The sequence below is a fragment of the Serinus canaria genome, chromosome 4A, assembly GCF_022539315.1.
Source record: "Serinus canaria isolate serCan28SL12 chromosome 4A, serCan2020, whole genome shotgun sequence".
In the NCBI taxonomy this organism is placed as follows: domain Eukaryota; kingdom Metazoa; phylum Chordata; class Aves; order Passeriformes; family Fringillidae; genus Serinus; species Serinus canaria.
This window is the reverse complement of record NC_066318.1, coordinates 18,927,550-18,946,012: the sequence shown is the minus strand read 5'-3', so window position 1 is coordinate 18,946,012 and position 18,463 is coordinate 18,927,550. Positions and strand designations below refer to the sequence as shown.

General features: G+C 58.7%; 2 protein-coding genes across 4 annotated transcripts; one reads left to right on the top strand and one right to left on the bottom strand.

The window, feature by feature from the left end:
* Nucleotides 1-148: 148 nt before the first annotated feature.
* SASH3 (SAM and SH3 domain containing 3) lies at nucleotides 149-5,866 on the top strand. Of its 3 annotated transcripts, none has more exons than XM_018914179.3 (8): nucleotides 149-542; nucleotides 2,747-2,839; nucleotides 3,040-3,189; nucleotides 3,272-3,413; nucleotides 3,487-3,635; nucleotides 3,766-3,972; nucleotides 4,235-4,385; nucleotides 4,465-5,866. In XM_018914179.3, exons 1-8 carry the CDS (start codon nucleotides 489-491, stop codon nucleotides 4,650-4,652), a joined length of 1,134 nt encoding a protein of 377 aa, XP_018769724.1. In that variant the 5' UTR covers nucleotides 149-488; the 3' UTR covers nucleotides 4,653-5,866. The 3 variants fall into 3 exon arrangements, with proteins under 3 accessions (XP_018769724.1, XP_018769723.1, XP_018769722.1); XM_018914178.3 differs by having other exon boundaries at nucleotides 156-542; nucleotides 3,269-3,413; nucleotides 4,468-5,866; XM_018914177.3 differs by having other exon boundaries at nucleotides 157-542; nucleotides 3,269-3,413.
* Nucleotides 5,867-6,144: 278 nt separating this feature from the next.
* On the bottom strand, nucleotides 6,145-17,684 carry ZDHHC9 (zinc finger DHHC-type palmitoyltransferase 9). The gene is made up of 9 exons (XM_030228924.2): nucleotides 17,399-17,684; nucleotides 10,517-10,677; nucleotides 9,806-9,964; nucleotides 8,882-9,019; nucleotides 8,563-8,611; nucleotides 8,194-8,296; nucleotides 7,957-8,060; nucleotides 7,678-7,843; nucleotides 6,145-6,956 (listed from the first exon to the last, which is right to left on the bottom strand). Exons 1-9 carry the CDS (start codon nucleotides 17,563-17,565, stop codon nucleotides 6,852-6,854), a joined length of 1,152 nt encoding a protein of 383 aa, XP_030084784.1. The 5' UTR covers nucleotides 17,566-17,684; the 3' UTR covers nucleotides 6,145-6,851.
* Nucleotides 17,685-18,463: the final 779 nt, after the last annotated feature.

Below are 18,463 nucleotides of genomic sequence, written 5' to 3'. Positions count from 1 at the left end.
GAGGACCTGCAGATACAGGGGACGTCCCAGACCAAGAGTTACGCAGAGGGCTCGGCTATCGTGTCCCAGCAGGATGAGCAGGCACGGGGTGGGCACGTCAGAGGGGTTGGGGTTTGTCACCTTCTCCATGGGGGGACACACGATGTCCATCTGCAGATGGCCAAGGGGCAGCATCACCGAGGGGCGGCAGCACTGCCGAGGGGAGGCAGGGCACGGGCAGCATCACCGAGGGGCGGCACGGCCGAGAAGTGTCAGGGCGCAGACACCGTCCCCACCCAGGGGCCCCGGGCAGGGCAGCAGCTCGCTGGAGGGTTTCCTTCCTCCTGCCCCAGCCCGCGCTTCGCTAGCCACCCCGAGTACGGCTGCAAGCGCCTCTCATGTGACCGCCGGCTTCCTGTGCGCTCCCGGCTCGGTGCCGGTGCCGCGGGACGGGACGGGCCGCGCTCGCCGCTGCCGTACGCTGCGCCCTCGCCACCAGCCCCAGCGCCATGCTGCGCCGCAAGCCTTCCAACGCCGGCGACAAGGAGCCGGGACACAGGAAGGTGAGTGCTGGCGGCATCCAGGTGCCCTCAGCGCCGCAGATGCCCCGGCACGTCCGGAGCTGTCCGAGCCTGGGCTGCCGTGGGATGCTGAGCAGGTGGGCTGGTGCCGGGGGGCTGGGGCAGGGCCCCAGGGGCTGGGACAGCACGGCAGCTGCCCTGCCATCAGTTTGTCTCTGCTGCCAACAGCCACCGTGGCCTCGCCAGTGCGTGGTCCTGGCCTTGTCCACCTCCCACTCTGGCTTCCATCCTGTTGGGATGTGTGGCTGGGATGCATGGCCCCCGGGATCAATGTGGGTGCCAGCTGAGGTGCCGGTGGGACCCGCAGAGCTCTGCTGTGGGAGGCTGTGCCCCCCGCCCTGCCATGGCCTCCCCAGGCGTGGGCGGCCGCCTGTCATTTCCTGGGGGGACATGGCTGCGGTGGCGGGTGTGCAGCTCTCTTGCGCAGCAAGGTGCTGCGGTCGGGGCTGCAGCTCCGACACGTGCGTCAGCCGCTTCCTCCGGCAGCCCCGCTGCGAGGCGGAAGAACAGGAGCACCAGCTGCCAGTGTCACGGTCTCTAGAGAGCCCCCTGTGTGTCCTGGCCATGTGCCACCTTGTGGCTGAAGTCTGGAGGCTGAAGTAACCAGCGTGAGCCAAAACTGGCTCCTCATCCCTCGCCAGATTTCGCACCAGCTGGCACTTCAGCTCTTGCCAAGCTTTGCTGGGCTGGCATCAACATCAGCAAGCCACAATGGGGAGTAGGGGCAGTGCCTGGTGGCAGGGTCCTGCCCATGACAGGCACAAATCCTGCCACGGCAGCTCCTACATGCTGCCAAGCTTCCCCAGGAAACCTGGGTGAAGTCTCCCTCCCTGCACTGGGGTGGCCCATCCAGCTGGGCCAGTCCCAGTGGGCATCCCCTGCCCTTGCCCAGTGACAGCCACTCTCACTTCCCCCTCCTGCTCTGCTCCGGGAGAGCCCGGCCCCCCTGACTCACATCCCACTGCCTGGCTCTCCATGGCTCCTCCAGCCCCAGGGCATTTCTACCTCAGAGCTGTTTTATCTCAGCAGTGAAGCCCTTGGAGGTTCGGTGGACCTGGATCTGGTGGATTCAGGGCACGGGGGTGGGAGCAGGGCAAAAGCCAAAATTCCCTCTGCATCTGGAGCTGGCATGAAGCCGCAGTGGGTGTACATCTGGGTGTGGCTCTGTGAGCCAGTCCTCTGCAAGGAATGGCAAAACCAAGTGCTCAGGGCTGCTCGGTGGAGCTGATGAGAAGGAGAATAAAGAGGGAACAGCACAGGGCCAGCTGTGCAATGCTGGGAAAGGCCTCCGCCACCACAGGAGCTAGCAGTGCTGCTTGAGAACAGAAATCCCTGGTTGGGGTGGTGGCAGAACAAGCACTGTGGCGTGTGCTCCGAGGGCCTCAAGGGTGCTGGCAGTGGCAGCTGAGCTCACCGTGCCCCAGTGTGCAAGCATGCTGGTGCTGGCATCCAGGGATGAGGGATACCTGGGACCACATGGCTGTGCTGGCACCAAGGACATTCCTGGCATGGAGAAACCTTTCCATGTGAGACAGGCACCTGAGGCCATGGAGAGGAAGGCAGGCAGGGGGCACAGGAAAGACTGAAAGGGCCAAGGGACAGAGAGGTGTACCAGGACTGAGATCCAAAACCAGCTTTGATGACTTAGGCATGGAGGTGGCACCAAGCCAGCTGGTGATGCTGGGGGTGTGCTCTCTGGGCTACTGGGTGACACAGGTGGAAAACATGGATTTGTGATGAATCCTCCAGGATTTCAGTCCTGGAGCTGACCCTGTGGGTAGCAGCAGGGACATGGTTGCTCTGGTGCTACCGGCCCTTCACTGCCTGCCCACCTGTGCTGAGAGGAGATGCAGAGCCCTTTGTGCCCCCACATCCTGGCCCACGTGCCAGGGTGGCATCATGGCACAGCCCTGGGCTGTTCCCAGCATGGCAGTGCCAGACTCCACACCAGAGTATTCCGCCCTGGGAATGCTGTGCCAAGCAGCTGCACAGGCACCAAGAGCTCCACATCCCAGTTGCAGGGGGTTGATGACACATGGCAGCTCCTGGAAGAGAGCAAAAACTCTTCCCAGTATTGGCATCACGCTGAGATGGGCAGAGCAGCCCAAAAGGCAGAAAGGAGCTGGGGCAGGGAATGCAGGAAGAAGCCCATCTCCCACCCCTCACACCTCTGCCCCTGCTCCCAGCTTTCCCTGCAGCGTTCCAGCAGCTTCAAGGATTTCAGCAAGTCCAAAGTCAGCTCCCCCATGTCAAGCGAGGAGTTCAACCTGGAGGAGAATGTGAGTTCCCAGCACCCCTTGACACATCTTGCTCCCCTGGGAACAGCCCATTTCAGGACTGCTTTCCTGAAACTCCTGGTCTTACCAGTGGCCCAGGGTGCCAGCACTGGTGGGATTTGGGATCTCACAGCCCCTGTGTGACCCTGCTGAGGCTTGCCCAGGGTGGGGGACTCTACCTTCACTCTCCATCCCTCTGGCAGATCCCTGAGGATGATCCCAGCAGTGGCAGTCCTGAGGAGGCCGTGCGGAGCAGTGGGACCAAGCTGGGTAGGAAGTGGCGGGCAGTCATCTCCCGCACCATGAACCGCAAGATGGGCAGGATGGCTGTGAGAGCGCTGGCCGAGGGCAAGGTGAGCAGGGGGTGTGGGGACACAGACGGGTGAGTGGGGGACAGCTCCCCCTTCCTCGGCCTGACCCCGGTACCCCCAGCAGGGAGAGGTGGAGGCAGAGAGGCCATGCCCCCTGTCCCCAGCCAGCAGCGTGGAAGAGCAGAGCCATGAAAAGGTGCCCCTGTCGTACCTGGAGCTGGAGGAGGAGGACCGGTGCCCAGCCCTCGGACGCCAGATGTCCAGCGGTGAGGCCAGCCCCAACAGGACACCAGTCCCATGTCCCCAGCTGAGCACATCCTGAGCCCCTCCTCTCTGCAGGCAGCGCCATTCCCAGCCCTGGCGATCCCAGGGACAGCCAGCAGCTGGAGGAGACTGTCCCAGCCTACACTGGCCCCTTCTGCGGCCGGGCCCGTGTCCACACCGACTTCACCCCCAGCCCCTATGACAAGGACTCCCTGAAGCTGCGGGTGAGCCACAGCCACTGCGGCCCTGGGGAGGGAGGGAGGGGGGAGGATGGCTGGGGACCCCCTGAGCTGGAGGTGTTCCCTGGCTGTCCCCAAGCCTGTGCCCCCCACCATCCCATGTCCCTTGGCCTAGAAAGGGGACATCATCGGCATCATCGAGAAGCCACCTGTGGGCACATGGACGGGGCTGCTCCACAACAGGGTGGGCTCCTTCAAGTTCATCTACGTGGATGTGATCCCTGAGGAGACGGTCCCTGCCCGCAGGAGCCGGAGCTCCAGCCGGAACAAGCGCCTCAAGCCCAAGACCCTCCATGAGCTGCTGGAGCGCATCAACCTGCAGGTGCGGGACAGGGGCTGTGGGGGACTCTAGCACCCAGCACGGGACCAGCAGTATGACCAACCCCTCTTCCCTTCTCTATCCTCCACCTCGTGGGTCCTTCCACCAAGCACCCAGGGGCACACAGGGGACATGTGGGGCATTTCTGGGTAATGTGGGCTAAGTGCCCACCGTGGACCCACAGAGGAGGGAGCTACAGGCCAGCACTGGGGGTCAGGAGGAGCCACCCATGCCCCGCTCACTCCTACCCATGCCCCCCACCCAGGAACACACCCCCACCCTCCTGCTGAATGGGTACCAGACCCTGGAGGACTTCAAGGAGCTGCGGGAGACCCACCTGAACGAACTGCACATCACGGACCCCCAGCACCGCGCCAAGTTGCTGACAGCTGCCGAGCTCCTCCTGGACTATGACAGTAAGAGTCCTGGGGAGGGGGCAGGGACCCCTCACTAGGTACCCCAGCAACACCACTAACACCACGGCCCCTCTCCCAGCAGCCAGTGAGCCAGAGGATGGTGACACCACTGAGGCCCTGCCATCGCCCTCAGAGGCCAAAGGGGACATTCCCCGGGACTCCGGCTGCTTCGAGGGATCAGAGACCCTGGATGGCAGCCGGGAAGAGGCCGAGCTGGGGGGTCCTGAGGAGCAGCTGGGGGGTCTCTCCTTGGCAGAATGCCCCTGAGCCCATCAGCACCGCCACTTTCCACTCTGGCCCAAAGAGGGGGGCTGGATTGGAGGGGACGGCTGCTGGTGGGGGACAGGGGAGCTCCAGTGGTGGCACCTCGGGGCCCAGCTCGGCCCCTGCACCAGAGCCAGATGCTGGGTGGGCATGAGATGCACCAGGACATTTTGCATGGCACTGCCTGGCACCACTGCCCCGAGGCAGGGACTCTGGGCATGCTGCGGCATCACACTCCCCGCCAAGGCACCACAGGCATTGGCTGCTTTCCCCAGGTTTGCCAGCAGGCTCAGGAAGGGAACTGGGGATGGAAGCCATGTGCGCAGGCAACTGAAGCCTACCCAGGACACTGTCACCTCTCAGCATGGACACACAGAGACCACCCCCACCTGCCATGGGGGACAGCAAGATGCAAATAACACAGCTAAGACACCCTGGAAGTGGGAGATGGAGAGTCCTGGAAATGCACAGGGAAGGAGGAAGAGGCAGCTGGCTTGGGGCAGCACAGAAATGCAAGGGCTACAGCTCAGCCATTTTCAAACCAATTAAATTTCCTTCATTGTTTTAAAATTAAAAAAAAATAAAATTAAAAAAAAAAAAAAAAAAAAAAAAAAAAGAACACCCAGCCCTCACCCAATCCTCTTCCTTCCTTCTGGAGACCCTGACCTGTGCAGGCAGGTCCCGGCAGGCAGCACTCCACACACCTCGTGGAACAGGGAGCAGCAAAGCCAAAATGCACACTTTTTCGAACCGAATTGGAGATTTGGTCAGTAGCGTGCTGGGGCGACTCCCACGGGGTGGGGCACAGGAGCCCTCCCCCGGAGGATGGAACGGGATGCGGCTGGGTTGGCTGAGGGCCTTGGCAGGGCGGCCGGGGCTCCTTCCCAGCCACATTCCAACCGGGAGCAGCTGGGGCGGCTCTGCCCTCTCACCCGGGAGAAGAGGCCCTGCAGCGCGGGAGAGGGGGCAGTGCCGGTGCCACGTTCACACCACACCCCTGGCTGCCAGCCAGGAGCATCACGGACACACACACGGGACTGGCCCTGCAGAACGCCCCCCAGCAGCCACCACACACCTGCCGGGAGGAACGTGAGTGCCCGGCACTGTGCCAAGGGACACGGAGCTGTCAGGGCACAGAACAGCCTCTCCTCCACCAGCGACATTTGTGGGGATGCCAGAGGCGTGAGGATCCTGCCAGTGCAGGACAGGGACCGAGGAGTGGGGGAGCCCTGGCACAGAGCTCTCCCACCATCCCCCCAGCCTCTCCTCCTCTGTTGAAGACACACAAGCCCAGCCCTGGGCAGCTGGTACAACCATGGAAAGATCCAAGGCTCCCAAAGCCAGTCCAGGATGGCTGAGAACAGCAGAGCAAGGCAAGGGGGGGACATGGGGATGCAATGACACAACACAAATTGGGGCTAAGGTTCTGCAGAGCTGCTGTGCCACAGCTCCACAGCTGGGGAGTGCTCTGTGCAGACACCCAGCAACAAATGCAGCCCCAGCACCAGGCAGGAGCCAGTGGCACAGGCAGACCCTTCCCTGCAGCAGTCCACCTTAGCTGCCTTCTCCCTCCCTCGAAGCCCAGGGTGGTGTGAGCGCCAGGGCAGGATGGGAAGAAGCGTCCCCTCATAGCTGCTGCCTTGTAACATCACATGGAAAGGAGCACAGGAAGGAGCTACCTAAAAACCGCTGCCAGCAGAACTCCTTCCCACTTGCTTGGGTCCTTGGGTCTCCTGACAAGCCTTGCCACGCCAACCACAAAACAATGCCACAGATTAGAGGAAGGAGGGAGGAGGGGAGAGAGGACATTGCTGCCATGATTGCTTTCCCCTTCCTTGGGGATTCCTCAGCAGGAGGGCACAGGCTGGCCCTGACAGCCTCACCCTGTCAGAGCCGGGCCCAGGCGCAGGGACAGCCCCAGCCCTGAGCTGGGATGGAGCATCCAGGACAGCCCACTGAGCCAGAGGCCTGGCCTCAGGCAGACCTGGTGCTGGCAGTGCCCCACGGTGACCAGGGCGTGCCACCCGCGCTCACTGTCCCGTGCCACCGTGCAAGGCCAGCGCTGCCCACACTGCAGTGAGTAATGACTAAAGCAAAATGGCCATGGGGAATCAGGTGCCTGCCATCCAGCCCTTCTCCTCTCCTCCATCACTTCCAGCTTTGATTAGACAAAACAACAAAGTTCTCCCTTCCAAGCAGATGCTAGTGCTCTGCTCGCCCAGCGTCCAGGGAGGGCATCGGGAGCTCCCCAGGCGTTCGCTGCTTCTCCTCTGGTATCTTAGTGTCACTCACAGACGGCACAGGGACCTGGAGAGAGAGGACAGAGTGACTGCAGGGACACCCCCAGTGCAGAGTCTGAGCACACAGCCCCACCATTCTGCTTCCACCTCCAGCTCCACTAGCAGAGGTCTCAGCTGGGCTTCGGAAAAGGAGAAACCAAAATCAGGGGCCACCCAACAGGCTGAACAGCAGCTTCAGGAAGAACTGAAGCACTGGACTGCTCCAGCAGAAGGTGTCTTGGATTGTGTCCACCAGAGAAGGGCAGCTCATGCCCAAGCAGGAGCAAGCCAAGCCATTTCCCACCACGTTAATGGAATAATTTATGTGGGCACTCTGGAGGTCTCCTGTCAAGCTATGTCCTTAATGAAGGACTAATTTCAAACACACAGCAGGCTGCTCAGGGCCACAACAGCTTTCTCCACAGATGGAGATGCCAGGGACAGCCCTGCAGCTCACACTCAGAACCAGAAGATGCCTCTCAGCCCTCCCCAGCCCCATCGAGCTCCATGGGCAAGAGCTCCTGAGTGCTCTCATGGCAGGACTGATCTCCAAAACCACAGCCAGCTGTGATCTCCTTTGAAGAAATCCAAGGAAACCAAGACGCTGGTTTCTAGGGTCAGAGCAAACAAGCTTTTCAGCAGCAGCCTCTCACATGGCCCCCGGTGTAGTTTTGTCCTTCCTAAGTCACACTCTCAGCTTTCTTCCACTGTCCCAGAGCTCCCCCCCAGCTCCCAAGGGGATCACTCACAGCACTGGGGGGAGGAATGCTGCTGTCCTGCTGCTTCACGCCACCCTCCTGGGCCTGCCCAGGGCCCTGAGTGGCCGAGGGCTCCTGTGTGCCGGGTCCCCGCGGGCACGACCCCTCCTGAGCTGGGCTCTCCTCCTGCTGCAGGATGCCCCGTCTGTCCAGGACACTGCAAGAACACAGCCACACCATCAGAGATCGATGTCTTCCCAAATCCCACCTCTCTTCCGAGCAGAAGTGCTGGTGGAAGACAAAGGTCAAGGCAGCCCCTTAAGAGCTCACCTGGGGGGCAGGGGCCCACAGAGCACCTCACAGCAGTTCTTCACTATGTTGCCGTGGCTGTAGGGATTCTGCACGCGGTTCTTCCCAGTCCAGGACCCCTTAATCTGAAACAGTTGGGCACAAACTCAGGTTTACTCTAAGGCCACCCTGCCCCAGGCCCCAGATCCCTGTGTTCTGCACAGCATTGACACACTGAGAAACAGTAACAGCTCAGAGGAAGAGGAAGGCTCCACTTACGTCTTCGTTGGTTGTCTGATTCAGTGCCACCAGGAAGGTGTGGAACCCAGTTAACCCCACCACTGACCACAGCGTGAAGAAACAGATGAGCACCTCCAGTACAGTGAGAACAGTTAAGGACTGGGAACAGCCTGAGAGCAGGCCCAGCCCACCTGTTACTGCCCCCACAAACATCAACTACTCATCCTCTCCTAGTCACTGTTTTCTGTTTTATTCTCCTCCCAAAAGCCAAGAAACTGCTCCCCACATTGTCATCCAGGGAAAAATGCTCGGAAAGACTCAGAGTGGCCTAAACAGTCACTCCACAATGCAGCTCCCACTAACCCCCAGTTGTGGAGAAGTCAAGCCCTTGGGACCATGGAAGGATATGTCCCTGGGGTTTCCTTCAACGTGTTCAGAAACCCAATCTTCAGAGATTCTGCAATACAAAAAGAGAGAGATTTTTTTCACCTGGAACATCCCACTGAGTCCAGCTCCCTTTCCCACTCCCTAACTCTCACCATCATCTGTTTCACACCACCATCTGTAGCCCCACTCTTTCCCTCCCTCCCTCCCTCCCTCCCTCCCTCCCTCCCTCCCTCCTCCCTCCCTCCCTCCTCCCTCCCTCCCTCCCTCCTCCCTCCCTCCCTCCCTCCCTCCCTCCCTCCCTCCCTCCCTCCCTCCCTCCCAGCTCTCCAGGCAGACTCACTCAGTGCTACGTAGACAATGTTGAAGGTGAAGATGTAGATGGTGAGGAGGGAGAGCGAGAGGATGAAGAGGTAGAAGTAGCGGTAATTCCTCTTTCCCACGCAGTTGCCCACCCAGGGACAGTGATGGTCAAAGCGCTCTGGGGAAGCCAAGATGAAAATTAGCACCGCCCTGTGCTCCCACTTCAAAAATCCCCCAGGCTGACATAAACTGCCAAGTTCAACCCTCTGCTCAGTCAGGACCCCATATCCTGGCCTCCTTTCAGGAGGTCAAAAAGTCCAAAATTGTTTTATAATGAGTAATTTTGCACATTAAGAGAGAATTTGAGCTTGGCCCCCCATGTGTCCTCTCTCCCTGGAGTACAATAGCCACAGCACATGGGGTTAGATGAAGGCCTGTGAGTCCCCATGTTCTTACCCTGGAATAATCAGGAGAAGGTTCAAGAAACTGCATAAATACACAAAGGCTGGGAATCTGAAGAGGAGGAAAGGGGTCCAAAAGGACAGGATTTCTGCCTGGAGTAGTGATGCTGAACATGAGCCAGTTACATACACAGAAGGAAGACAACAACCAGGGCATCCCAGGGAATGGCACAATCTCTGTGCTGATGAAGGAGCTACTGTCACCTGAGACACAGCTCTCCACTGGAACCCTCCAGTCCTGCAAGGCCAGAGTCCAGCAGGACTTAAAAATGGGCTGCACACGTACACAGAGCAGCTGGACTCGGTTATTGCCAAAGTCCTGGCAAAAAGGAAGCACCTGGCTCCAGGATCTGAGCAAACCTCAAGCTCCTCGAGCACAAGATGAGGCAGGCTGGACAGTGCACCAGCCCAGAGCTGCCCAGCATGAGCCCGGGCGCAGGTCGGTCCCTGTGCCAAGGCTCTCTGCGAGGAGCAGGGCCAGGCCAGGCCCGATCACCACTCACCCACGCAGTTGTCGCAGATGCTGCAGTGCGAGGCACGGGGCGGCCGGAAGATCTTACACGTGTAGCAGTACTTGAGCTTCACAATCTGGTTGTTGATCTGGAAGTTCTTGATGCGCGGGGGTGGGCGCTGACCCTGCGGCACGGTCCCGTTGGTGGCCTCTGCCAGAGAGAAGCGGACATGGGTCGGACCTGCTGCTACAACACGACAGGCCTCAAACGACAACTCGCTTCCCTGCCTTTCCTACCAGCAGGATCGGAGCCCACTGGCTCCGGAGCCGGAGGTTGCAGCTCTGCTTACGCAGGCCAGAATCAGCCTGGCAGCTTGGAGGCAGGAAAAGGGATGCCAGAGCTTTCATGGGCATGTTGAGAGTGGGCTGGGTGTTATCACCTGCATCCACCAAACCTCCTCTCTCTCAGAAGGATCAAGGGGACCACTCCAAGCTTTCTGCACCCCTTCTCAAAAGCAAACTGAGTTTGTATGTATACAGCTATGGGAGAGAAAGCAGCAGGTGAAACGGCTCCCAGAGAGGGATGCAGGTACATCATGCTGCCTTCTTGAAACTCGGCCAAGTACAGTGAGCCAGCAGATTGGGGCAATCGTTTTGAAGGTCCAGCCAGGAAGATAAGCTCTTGCAGGGACTGTAACCTAGAAATACGCCATAAACAGGGAGGCTTTTCCAGCCCTCACCAGCTTGGCCACTCCACACTCACCAATCTCCATCTCAATGAAGGCTGCCTCGTCGGGCAGGGCCCTGGGGATCACGCCAGGGTCGCTGAAGCTCGTCCGCAGCAGCGTGGCCATGGCGAACAGGAAGAGAACTGCTGCAAACACGGGGATGGCCGGGGACAGCTGGACCGCCAGGTACCGGCACCTGCGGACGCGGGGCAGGAGATGATGAGTCAGAGTCTCATCGCCTGGCACAGTGTCAGAGCCCGGGCACTCCACAGCACTGCTTAGATGTGGAGCTGAGAAGCTGTTCAGTACATCCTTCTGATCCCACCACCACAGGGGAACACTCCTGGGGCAGCTCCAACAACCAGGCACCATCACAGCATCTCCATGTTTTCCACCAGCTAGGCACAGATATTTCCCAGCATTTGATCTGTTTTCAGCTGCCATTTTAAGCAATGCCAGAAACATAACCAGGCAGGTGAAGAAACCTTGTCCATTACATTCCTGCTGCCAAGGGATGGGCCAGACCACTGGGAGAAGCACCCAAGGCCTGGTCAGGGACCCCACACCTGGAGAGCTGGAAGGCATGGAAGCCTGTGGGGATAGTGGGAATCTCTGGCTAACCCCTAAAGAGCAGGAGCTTCCCACACCACAGAAATTATTGGGATTAAGCAGATCCTGTACTTCTTAGGAATGGATTCCTGTGGAAGCGCAACATTCCCATGCAACAAGACATCTAGCTTCCTTTGGCTTTCCTGAGACAACGGACTAGAACACTCCAAATAAAGAAGAAAGGCTCCTGTTTCAAGACTCTCCAGCTCAAAAGGGAACAAGGTTTGTTTTCTCTATAAATACAGCAAGGCCCAACGAGGCGTTTATGGTGCTGATCCCGCTGATAGAGGAGATGCAGAGGGAGCACGGGATTCATCTCACCATGGCCATGCTGCTCCTGGACACCCACAGCCATGTCCCCAGAGGTGCTGCAGCCCCAGCTGTGTGGGAGGCCTGGGCAGAAGTCACGTTTTAGAGTCATACTGGGCTGAAAAAAACCATATTTTACCCTGATTCCTTCAGAAAACCCTACTGATGTTGGAGTGAAGTTCCTATGGAGCTTTGCTATGGTTTAAGGGAAACACCACCTAAATCCCACCACTTGTGTCATGTCTCACCACTCCTCACACACATCTCTTCCCCAGCCTCCTAATGCAGCTGGGCACCCAGGCTCTCAGGCACTTGGCTTTCTGGGATCCACCCTTTAACCCTGCTGGTGAGGGATGGATCCAATCCAGACTCCTGCTGTTCCGCTGTTACTATCCATGGGAGCACCAGGCTACCGCGGTGAGAGGCCAGGGATTATCCTCCCTGGGGGGCTGCCATCCCAAGCAAGGCCATTTCCATTATCTCTAGCACTGTTTAATTCTGGACAGCATTCCCACCAGATTCCCCAAACACAATGCAGTTTCCAGCTCCAGCTGGCAGCACCAGTCTCCACAGGCCCACTGCAGGAACATTTCCTGAGCCATTGTCTGACGCCAGCGCCGTCCCCCACGTGTGACAGGGACAGAAGGCCTGCACACTGAAGCTACAGCACACTTCAGTCACAGCTCCAACACCAGAAGCCCACAGCAACACAAGGGCCTGGGCCTTAAACCAACATCCTTCACTTCAGTCACTGCACACTCTGCTGTTCCCCAAAACAACATCCCTGTGCCCAGCCCTGCCCAGAGACAAAGAACCGGAGGGCCGAGCTTATCGTCTTCAGGCAGTCTAAGATAACTTTGCATTCCGTCTGCAAAGGCAAAGTTCAGGGACATCTGCAAGTCAGTCAGCAAGTAAACAAAAGCCCTGGAGCCCATATGGGGTAGAAACATGGGGTTAGGAAGATGGAACATGGATTTAAGTGCAGGTCAGCCTCTTCTCCCAGGCAATCAGTGACAGGACAAGAGGACACAGCCTCAAGCTGTGCCAGGGGAGGTTCAGGTTGAAGGTTCTCCATGGAAAGGGCTGTCAGGCATTGGAAGGGGCTGCCGAGGGAGGTGGTGAACTACCCACCCCTGGAGGCGTCCAGGGAACAACTGGATGCGGCACTCAGTGTTCTGGTCTGGTTGACAAGGTGGTCACAGGACCTGATGGTCTTGGGTGTCTTTTCCACCCTAAACGACTCTGTGATTATTCCTTTAAGAGCTAGACACTGCCTGCCCCAAAGGGCTGCAGCCTGACCCTTGTCCAGCTGATATGACAGCTTTTGGAACTGCTGTGACAACATGAACATATTGTGGGTTTAAATATGGATCCATGAGCTGTGTTAAAGTTGAGCCACGGCCCTCCTGCTTCCACACAGGCTTAGCTTAGCTTTCCTTAGCTAGGCTGGTGTCTGTGGCCCCTTGCAGGTTAGGGCAGAGGTTAAGAGCCAGAGGAGCTCCCACCACGGTGAAACTGCATCGCCAGGCCCAGCATGGAGCCCAGTGTGGAGCCCACCACGCACCTCCCACCCTCCCTGGGCTGATGGAGCCTCGCTCTTCAGGTGATTTCCAGGGAACTCATCCATGGCAGGGAAAGCAGCCACACAAGGTCCTGACTTGGTACTCAGGTGCTCACTAGCACTGGGGTATCTTCAGTCTACGCCTTGTCTCTAAGATGATTTCACTGCTCAGGAACAGACATTTAAACATCTTTTGTTTGGGAGAACTCAGAGCCAACAGTGATGCTCTGTTGGCCTGTGAAGATGGTGCTCCTGCATTCCCAGCACCATTTCTGTGCTCTGGAGCATTTTGTCACCAAAAAGCAGACAATAACAGCACTATCACAACTCATCAGCACAGTGGGGTGGGCTGGGGCCGGAAGGCTGAACAAAGGGATTATTAGAATGGGGAGCAGGGGGAGAAGCAGCTGGGAGGTGCCATGAGTTATGGTGCTTGGCTGGTTACTCTGCACCCGCTTGGGAAGGTCTGTTGTAATCAGCACACTGAGCAAAGCTCTGGAGGAAGGGGAAAGCCACAGGGACCGCAGACACGGCCACAGGGCAGCACATCTCCCAGGCAGGCCCCACCAGGGCTCAGCACAAGCTCCACAGTATCACTTACCTCCGCTGCACCTGCAAATCACCTGTTTAACCTTCCTAAGCTACAGCACAGCCACATTGTGTGCCTGGTCTGGGTGCCAGCAGAGCTGTATCTTTCCCCAGTGCCTGACCATCAGCAGGGCACTTCAGCCTGGCTGTGCTGGGTGCTCACACCAGGGAAGGGATGGTGTCTAGCAGCCACTGTGCTTGCAGTAAGCTCGGAAGCAGCTGCTCTGAAGCCCGGCCACACCACAACACTGGGGGCCAGGTCCTTCCCAGCAGCACCAGGCAGGGCTGGAGATCTCCCTGGAACCTCTCCCTGCCTGCCTGCAGTAACACATCAACTGTCAGCACATGCCATGTGTTTCTGACACAACTGAGGCAGGAGACAGGTGTGTTATGCCAATGTCACTGCTCCTTTCCCAGCTAAAATCTCAAATCTCTGCACAGACAAATCACCCCAAGACCTACCCAGGAACAGGGGTGCCACAGAGGATGTAGAGGCTGCAGGGAGGGCAAAGTCATCTCCTGAGGAGACTACATATGAAAAAAAGGTCAATCCAAACCCCAGGAGAGGCCATTTCCCCCAGAAACAAAAACAAAACAAGCTGAACTCTAGACACCAAAAAGTTCACTTCTATTGAGAGAAATTGCAGTGATTAAAAAGCATGAATTAACTCACATGTAAGTTTTGACCATGCTTGACACAGATCTAACCAGAGGTAATGCCAGCTCAGAGGCCCCTCTCTTAGTCTTGGGTCTCTGGACTTTGGAAATCAAAACTTAAAAATAAAGTCACACAAAGAGCAGTGTAGGTGTTTTCAACTCATCAGAAAACAAAGACATTTTCATCTCTACAAAGCTAAAAAAGTAGGAAAAAGAAAGTGACAAATATGCCTGGGCATTGAAAAATCCAAGAGCAGACCCTTCCCATGAGGAGCCAGTGTTGCTGGTGCTATCATGCCTCTAACATCTACAGATGTCAAGTTTTGTGCTGAAAAGCTAGAAACAAAAAAGAAAGCTAGAGACAAAAAGAAATCCCATTCCCTTCAGCTGAGCGTGGATCTCTGGGAGAGACAGGAACTGCAAAGGGAACTCCCAGCCTGAGAGCAGGCACTGCATCCCATCATCCCGGTTCCTAAAGGCATTTTTTACAAGTGCTTTATCTGGTCTCCTCATGCTGGAACACCTCAAGCAGACAGCAGCTAAGTGCCCAACCACAGGGCTGACATACCATTAGGAGCCTGAAATAATGCCAAGAGGATATGAAACTGTATTTTATGGGACGTGTTATGGAGCAGACCCAGTTAAACACAGGCCTCGGACTCTGCAGGAAGCAGCCCCAAGGTGCGGGAGCTGCTCCCGGAGCTGCTCCTGTAGTGCCGAGAGGTGCCCTTGGGCAGAGGACTCCAGTGGGTCGCTGCAGAGCCCTTCCGGGAGCCAGCACAGCTCCGTCCCTCTGCCTTATCTAAGAGGGAGGAGTCGGGTCTCAGGTATAGCACGGAGTTCTGCTAGCCTCTGGCTCCTGTTAGCTCCTGGCTGGAGAGATTTCCCCAGTCCCAGAATACAGCGCTGCAGTTTGGGGGACGAACACACAGAAATTCCCACCCACAGGGCTGAGGCGGCTCAGCCCGCTCGCCTGTGGACACCGCGGAGCAGCTGGCAGCCCTGGAGAAACTTGGAGGAAAAAAAAAAACACCAGCAGCAGCACCGCGAGTGCGACCATCGCTCCAGGGCTGGGAAGGGCTGTGGCTTTTCTCCCGCCGTGGGCGCCGGTCCCCACCGGCCTCAGCTGTAACCGGAGCCAGCGCAGCCCGGAGCGCCGGGATCAAGCCCAGCCCGGCGCAGGGCGAGCAGCCAGACAGATCCTGGCTCCAGGCACCCCGGAGCCGTGCTCAGACAAGGTGTGACTGCGCAAGTGATTCAGCTGAATGGAGCAGGCAGCACGGCACAGGGAGCCTGCAGTGAGCGGGCAGCCGGGGAAAGGCTCCTCCGCCCACCGCCGGCTGCCGCGCTCCAAATCCAGACACCAACTTTAAGGGGGAGACCAGGAATTTCCATGCAAACACTACAGATCTGCCAAACACCGAGACAAACGGACAACACGGTGAAAGATCGAGGCTGAGATCCTCACCCAGAGCTCTCTACATATGCAGGGCAGGCAGGACTCCTGAGCAGCCAAGCTGCTTATCTCAGCCTGATCAGTGAAACGGAGACCTTGGAAGTGTTTCCAGCTGGGAAGGCAACATTTCATCCCTATCCCAAATTCAAAAATCCCCAAACGAGTTCAAAACAACCCTCTCTCTTCCAAAGAAAAAAACACTGAGGTGTTTGGCACTGAAAGAATCAAATTTGGATTTTCCCAAACTTTTCCTTATCTCCTGCAGATGATTTTACTAAAATTCGGAGGTGATCCTGTTCCCAGCAGCATCCCCCCCACAAAGCCCACCCTCCAGGTCTAGGCACGGCCTGGATGTCTTGGTGCAAGCGACTCCTCCACAGGCCTCTGCCTGCCAGAACATGGAAAGGGGCTTCTCAAGGAATTTCCAGTTATGTTCCAGACTAACCACAGCCTAGGTCTGGAAAACAGCCTTGGCTCACTCTACCTTAGCACAACCACGGCAGAGCGGGATGTGGTTCACTCTCCTGCTATGGAAAGGATCCACAGGGAGCCAATTAAACCTCAAATCAGTGTTTCTGGTGCAGCAATAAGCGTTTCTGGAGCAGCAACACTTATGAGTTCTTCCTATACAGCAGGAAGGCTCAGCCTTTCCATATTTCAGATGGAAAAAACCCCAAACATCAAACCAAGAGTGGTGTCACTTGGTACCTCGGAAATCAGACTGAGCCAGGGGTAATTTGGGCAGGGAACTAGGGAGAGACACACTGGGCCTCTGTGGACACAAGTTCCCTGGCTTAGGAACGATGCTGAAAAAGACAGCATCTGGGCCAAGGGCTTTTTGGAACTGCAGTAATAGCCAGGGCTTAGCCAACAAGCAAGTCCTTCCATTTGTTCTTCTTGGATTTGCAACCTTTTGTATCATCCGACCCTGTTTCAGCCCTTCTGCTGCCCCAGAACACAAACATGCCCATGGAGACCGAGGAAGGGAAGTTTTTCAGTTGTTTAGCTGATCCAAGTTCATCCTCTAGCCAGACAACAGGGGTATCCTGCCCCCTCCCACAGCATCAGCCCAGACAAACATAGGCTTTTCCCTTTCTGCTTGCTTTTTTGTTTTTTTTTTATTTTAGGATTAGTCTAAGGCCAGCCCAACTCCCCAGCCCAGCTCCCAGAGAGAGCTGAGGGGGCAGATTCCTCTTTTTCATCAGGATCAAAGGTTTTGGCTGAAGGTCTTTAGGCTGCCAAGGTGATCGGATCCTTCCTAAATACCAGCATGGCTCCAGCTGCAGTGCAGCCTGGTGCTGGGGGGACTGGCAGGACCCCCAAGCTCACTCCTTATTAATCCTTCAGCTGGGGTCATCTCCCTGGTGGGGCTGGTGCGGGGGGCTGCATGTCCCCCTGTGGGTAGGGATACAGGCAGCGCTCCAGGGCTGCAGCAGCAGTACCCTGGCACTCTGGCTATCCTGGAGCCAGGAACACTCGGGACAAGGGACTGCCAAGTCCCAGAGAGAAGGTGACCCACGGGGAAGCAGGGCCAGTGTCAACCCCCCCGCAGGGCTCCGGCAGTGCCCATTGCCCTCAACACCTCCAGGGTCAGTCTGCTGAGGGTGAGGAAGCAGATCTGGGACAGCCACACTCTGTGCCAGGCTGCGCCGTGCCAGGCTCCCCTCCCTCTCCCGGAGGCCCCGGGCACGCGGGCCCATCCCCATCCCCGTCCCGTGGGGTCCCCAGGAAACTCACTCGAAGGCGAAGAAGAGGGTGCAGGTGCCGAGGATGAGGAAGAGTGTCAGGTAAAAGATGCCCTTCTGCCGGGCCATCATGATACGGCCGTCGCAGCAGAAGGTGTTCCTGCCCGGCAGCTTCTCCCATTTCCGAACCACCTTCTTCCTCGCCACCATCACCGACATGGCGGGGCCGTCACTGGGGCGGCAGCGGCCGCCGCACGTTCGGGCGCTGCTGCTGCTGCTGCTCCGCCGCCCGCGCGCCCAGCATCATCGGGGCCCCGCGGGGCCGAGCTGGGCTGGGCTGGGCCGGCGGCTGCGGGAGAGGGAACGGGGAGAGCGCTCGGTCAGCACCAGGGCGGCGGCGGCACCGGCACGGGGGGCGGCGGCGGCACCGGCACGGGGGGCGGCGGCCGCCGTCGCCATGGAAACACCGCGCCCGGGAGGGGCGTTGCCGTGGGAATCCACTAGGGAGGGGGCGTAGGGCGCGGCCAGGAAGACCGTCGGCTGGGCGACTCTGCACCGGGAGGGGTCGCGGCAAGGCCGGGCCACAGAGGGCAGGGCAGCCCCGGCTCTGCGGGCGTGCCGGGAGCCGGCGGGGAGAGAGCGGAAGGGAAGGGTTAGAGAAGAGACGGGAGAGGACGGGAAGAGAGGGAGGGGGACGGGAGGGGCCCCGCGCCACCGCTCACCAGGTGCCGGTGCCGCTCGGGCCGCGCCGGTCGCTCCCACCGCGCCGGGAGGGGCCGCCACGCCCCGAGCCCGAACGGGGCGGGGCCGCAGCGGCCATTGGTCCCGCCGCGCCCTTCGCCCCGCCCCTCCACTTCCCGCCTTCCCATTGGGGACGTGCGCTGTCAGTCCGAGGCAGCTCCTCCCTCCCCGCCGTTTCTCGCCAGCCCATTGGTCATACGTGCTGCCACTCCGCATGGCTGGCTCCGCCCCGGTGCGGACAAGGGCGGGGGGGTGAGGGCGAGGCGCGGCACGTGGTGGGGCGGGGCCGGGCCGGGGCGCGGGCTCCGGTGGGGCGGGGGGGGAGGGCGAGGGGAGCTCCGGGGGGTCGGGTCTCCGGTTTGGCTCGGCTGGCCCC

Coding starts and splice junctions, on each gene's coding strand:
- SASH3 (XM_018914177.3), top strand. CDS start 489: ATGCTGCGCCGCAAGCCTTCCAACGCCGGCGACAAGGAGCCGGGACAC. Junction 2,840..3,039: donor AGTTCAACCTGGAGGAGAAT/GTGAGTTCCCAG, acceptor TCCCTCTGGCAG/ATCCCTGAGGATGATCCCAG. Junction 3,636..3,765: donor AGGACTCCCTGAAGCTGCGG/GTGAGCCACAGC, acceptor CCCTTGGCCTAG/AAAGGGGACATCATCGGCAT.
- ZDHHC9 (XM_030228924.2), bottom strand. CDS start 17,565: ATGTCGGTGATGGTGGCGAGGAAGAAGGTGGTTCGGAAATGGGAGAAG. Junction 10,678..17,398: donor ACCCTCTTCTTCGCCTTCGA/GTGAGTTTCCTG, acceptor CCGCGTCCGCAG/GTGCCGGTACCTGGCGGTCC. Junction 7,844..7,956: donor TGTGGGCCCCTGCCCCCCAG/GTGAGCTCTTAA, acceptor GTGTTCTTGCAG/TGTCCTGGACAGACGGGGCA.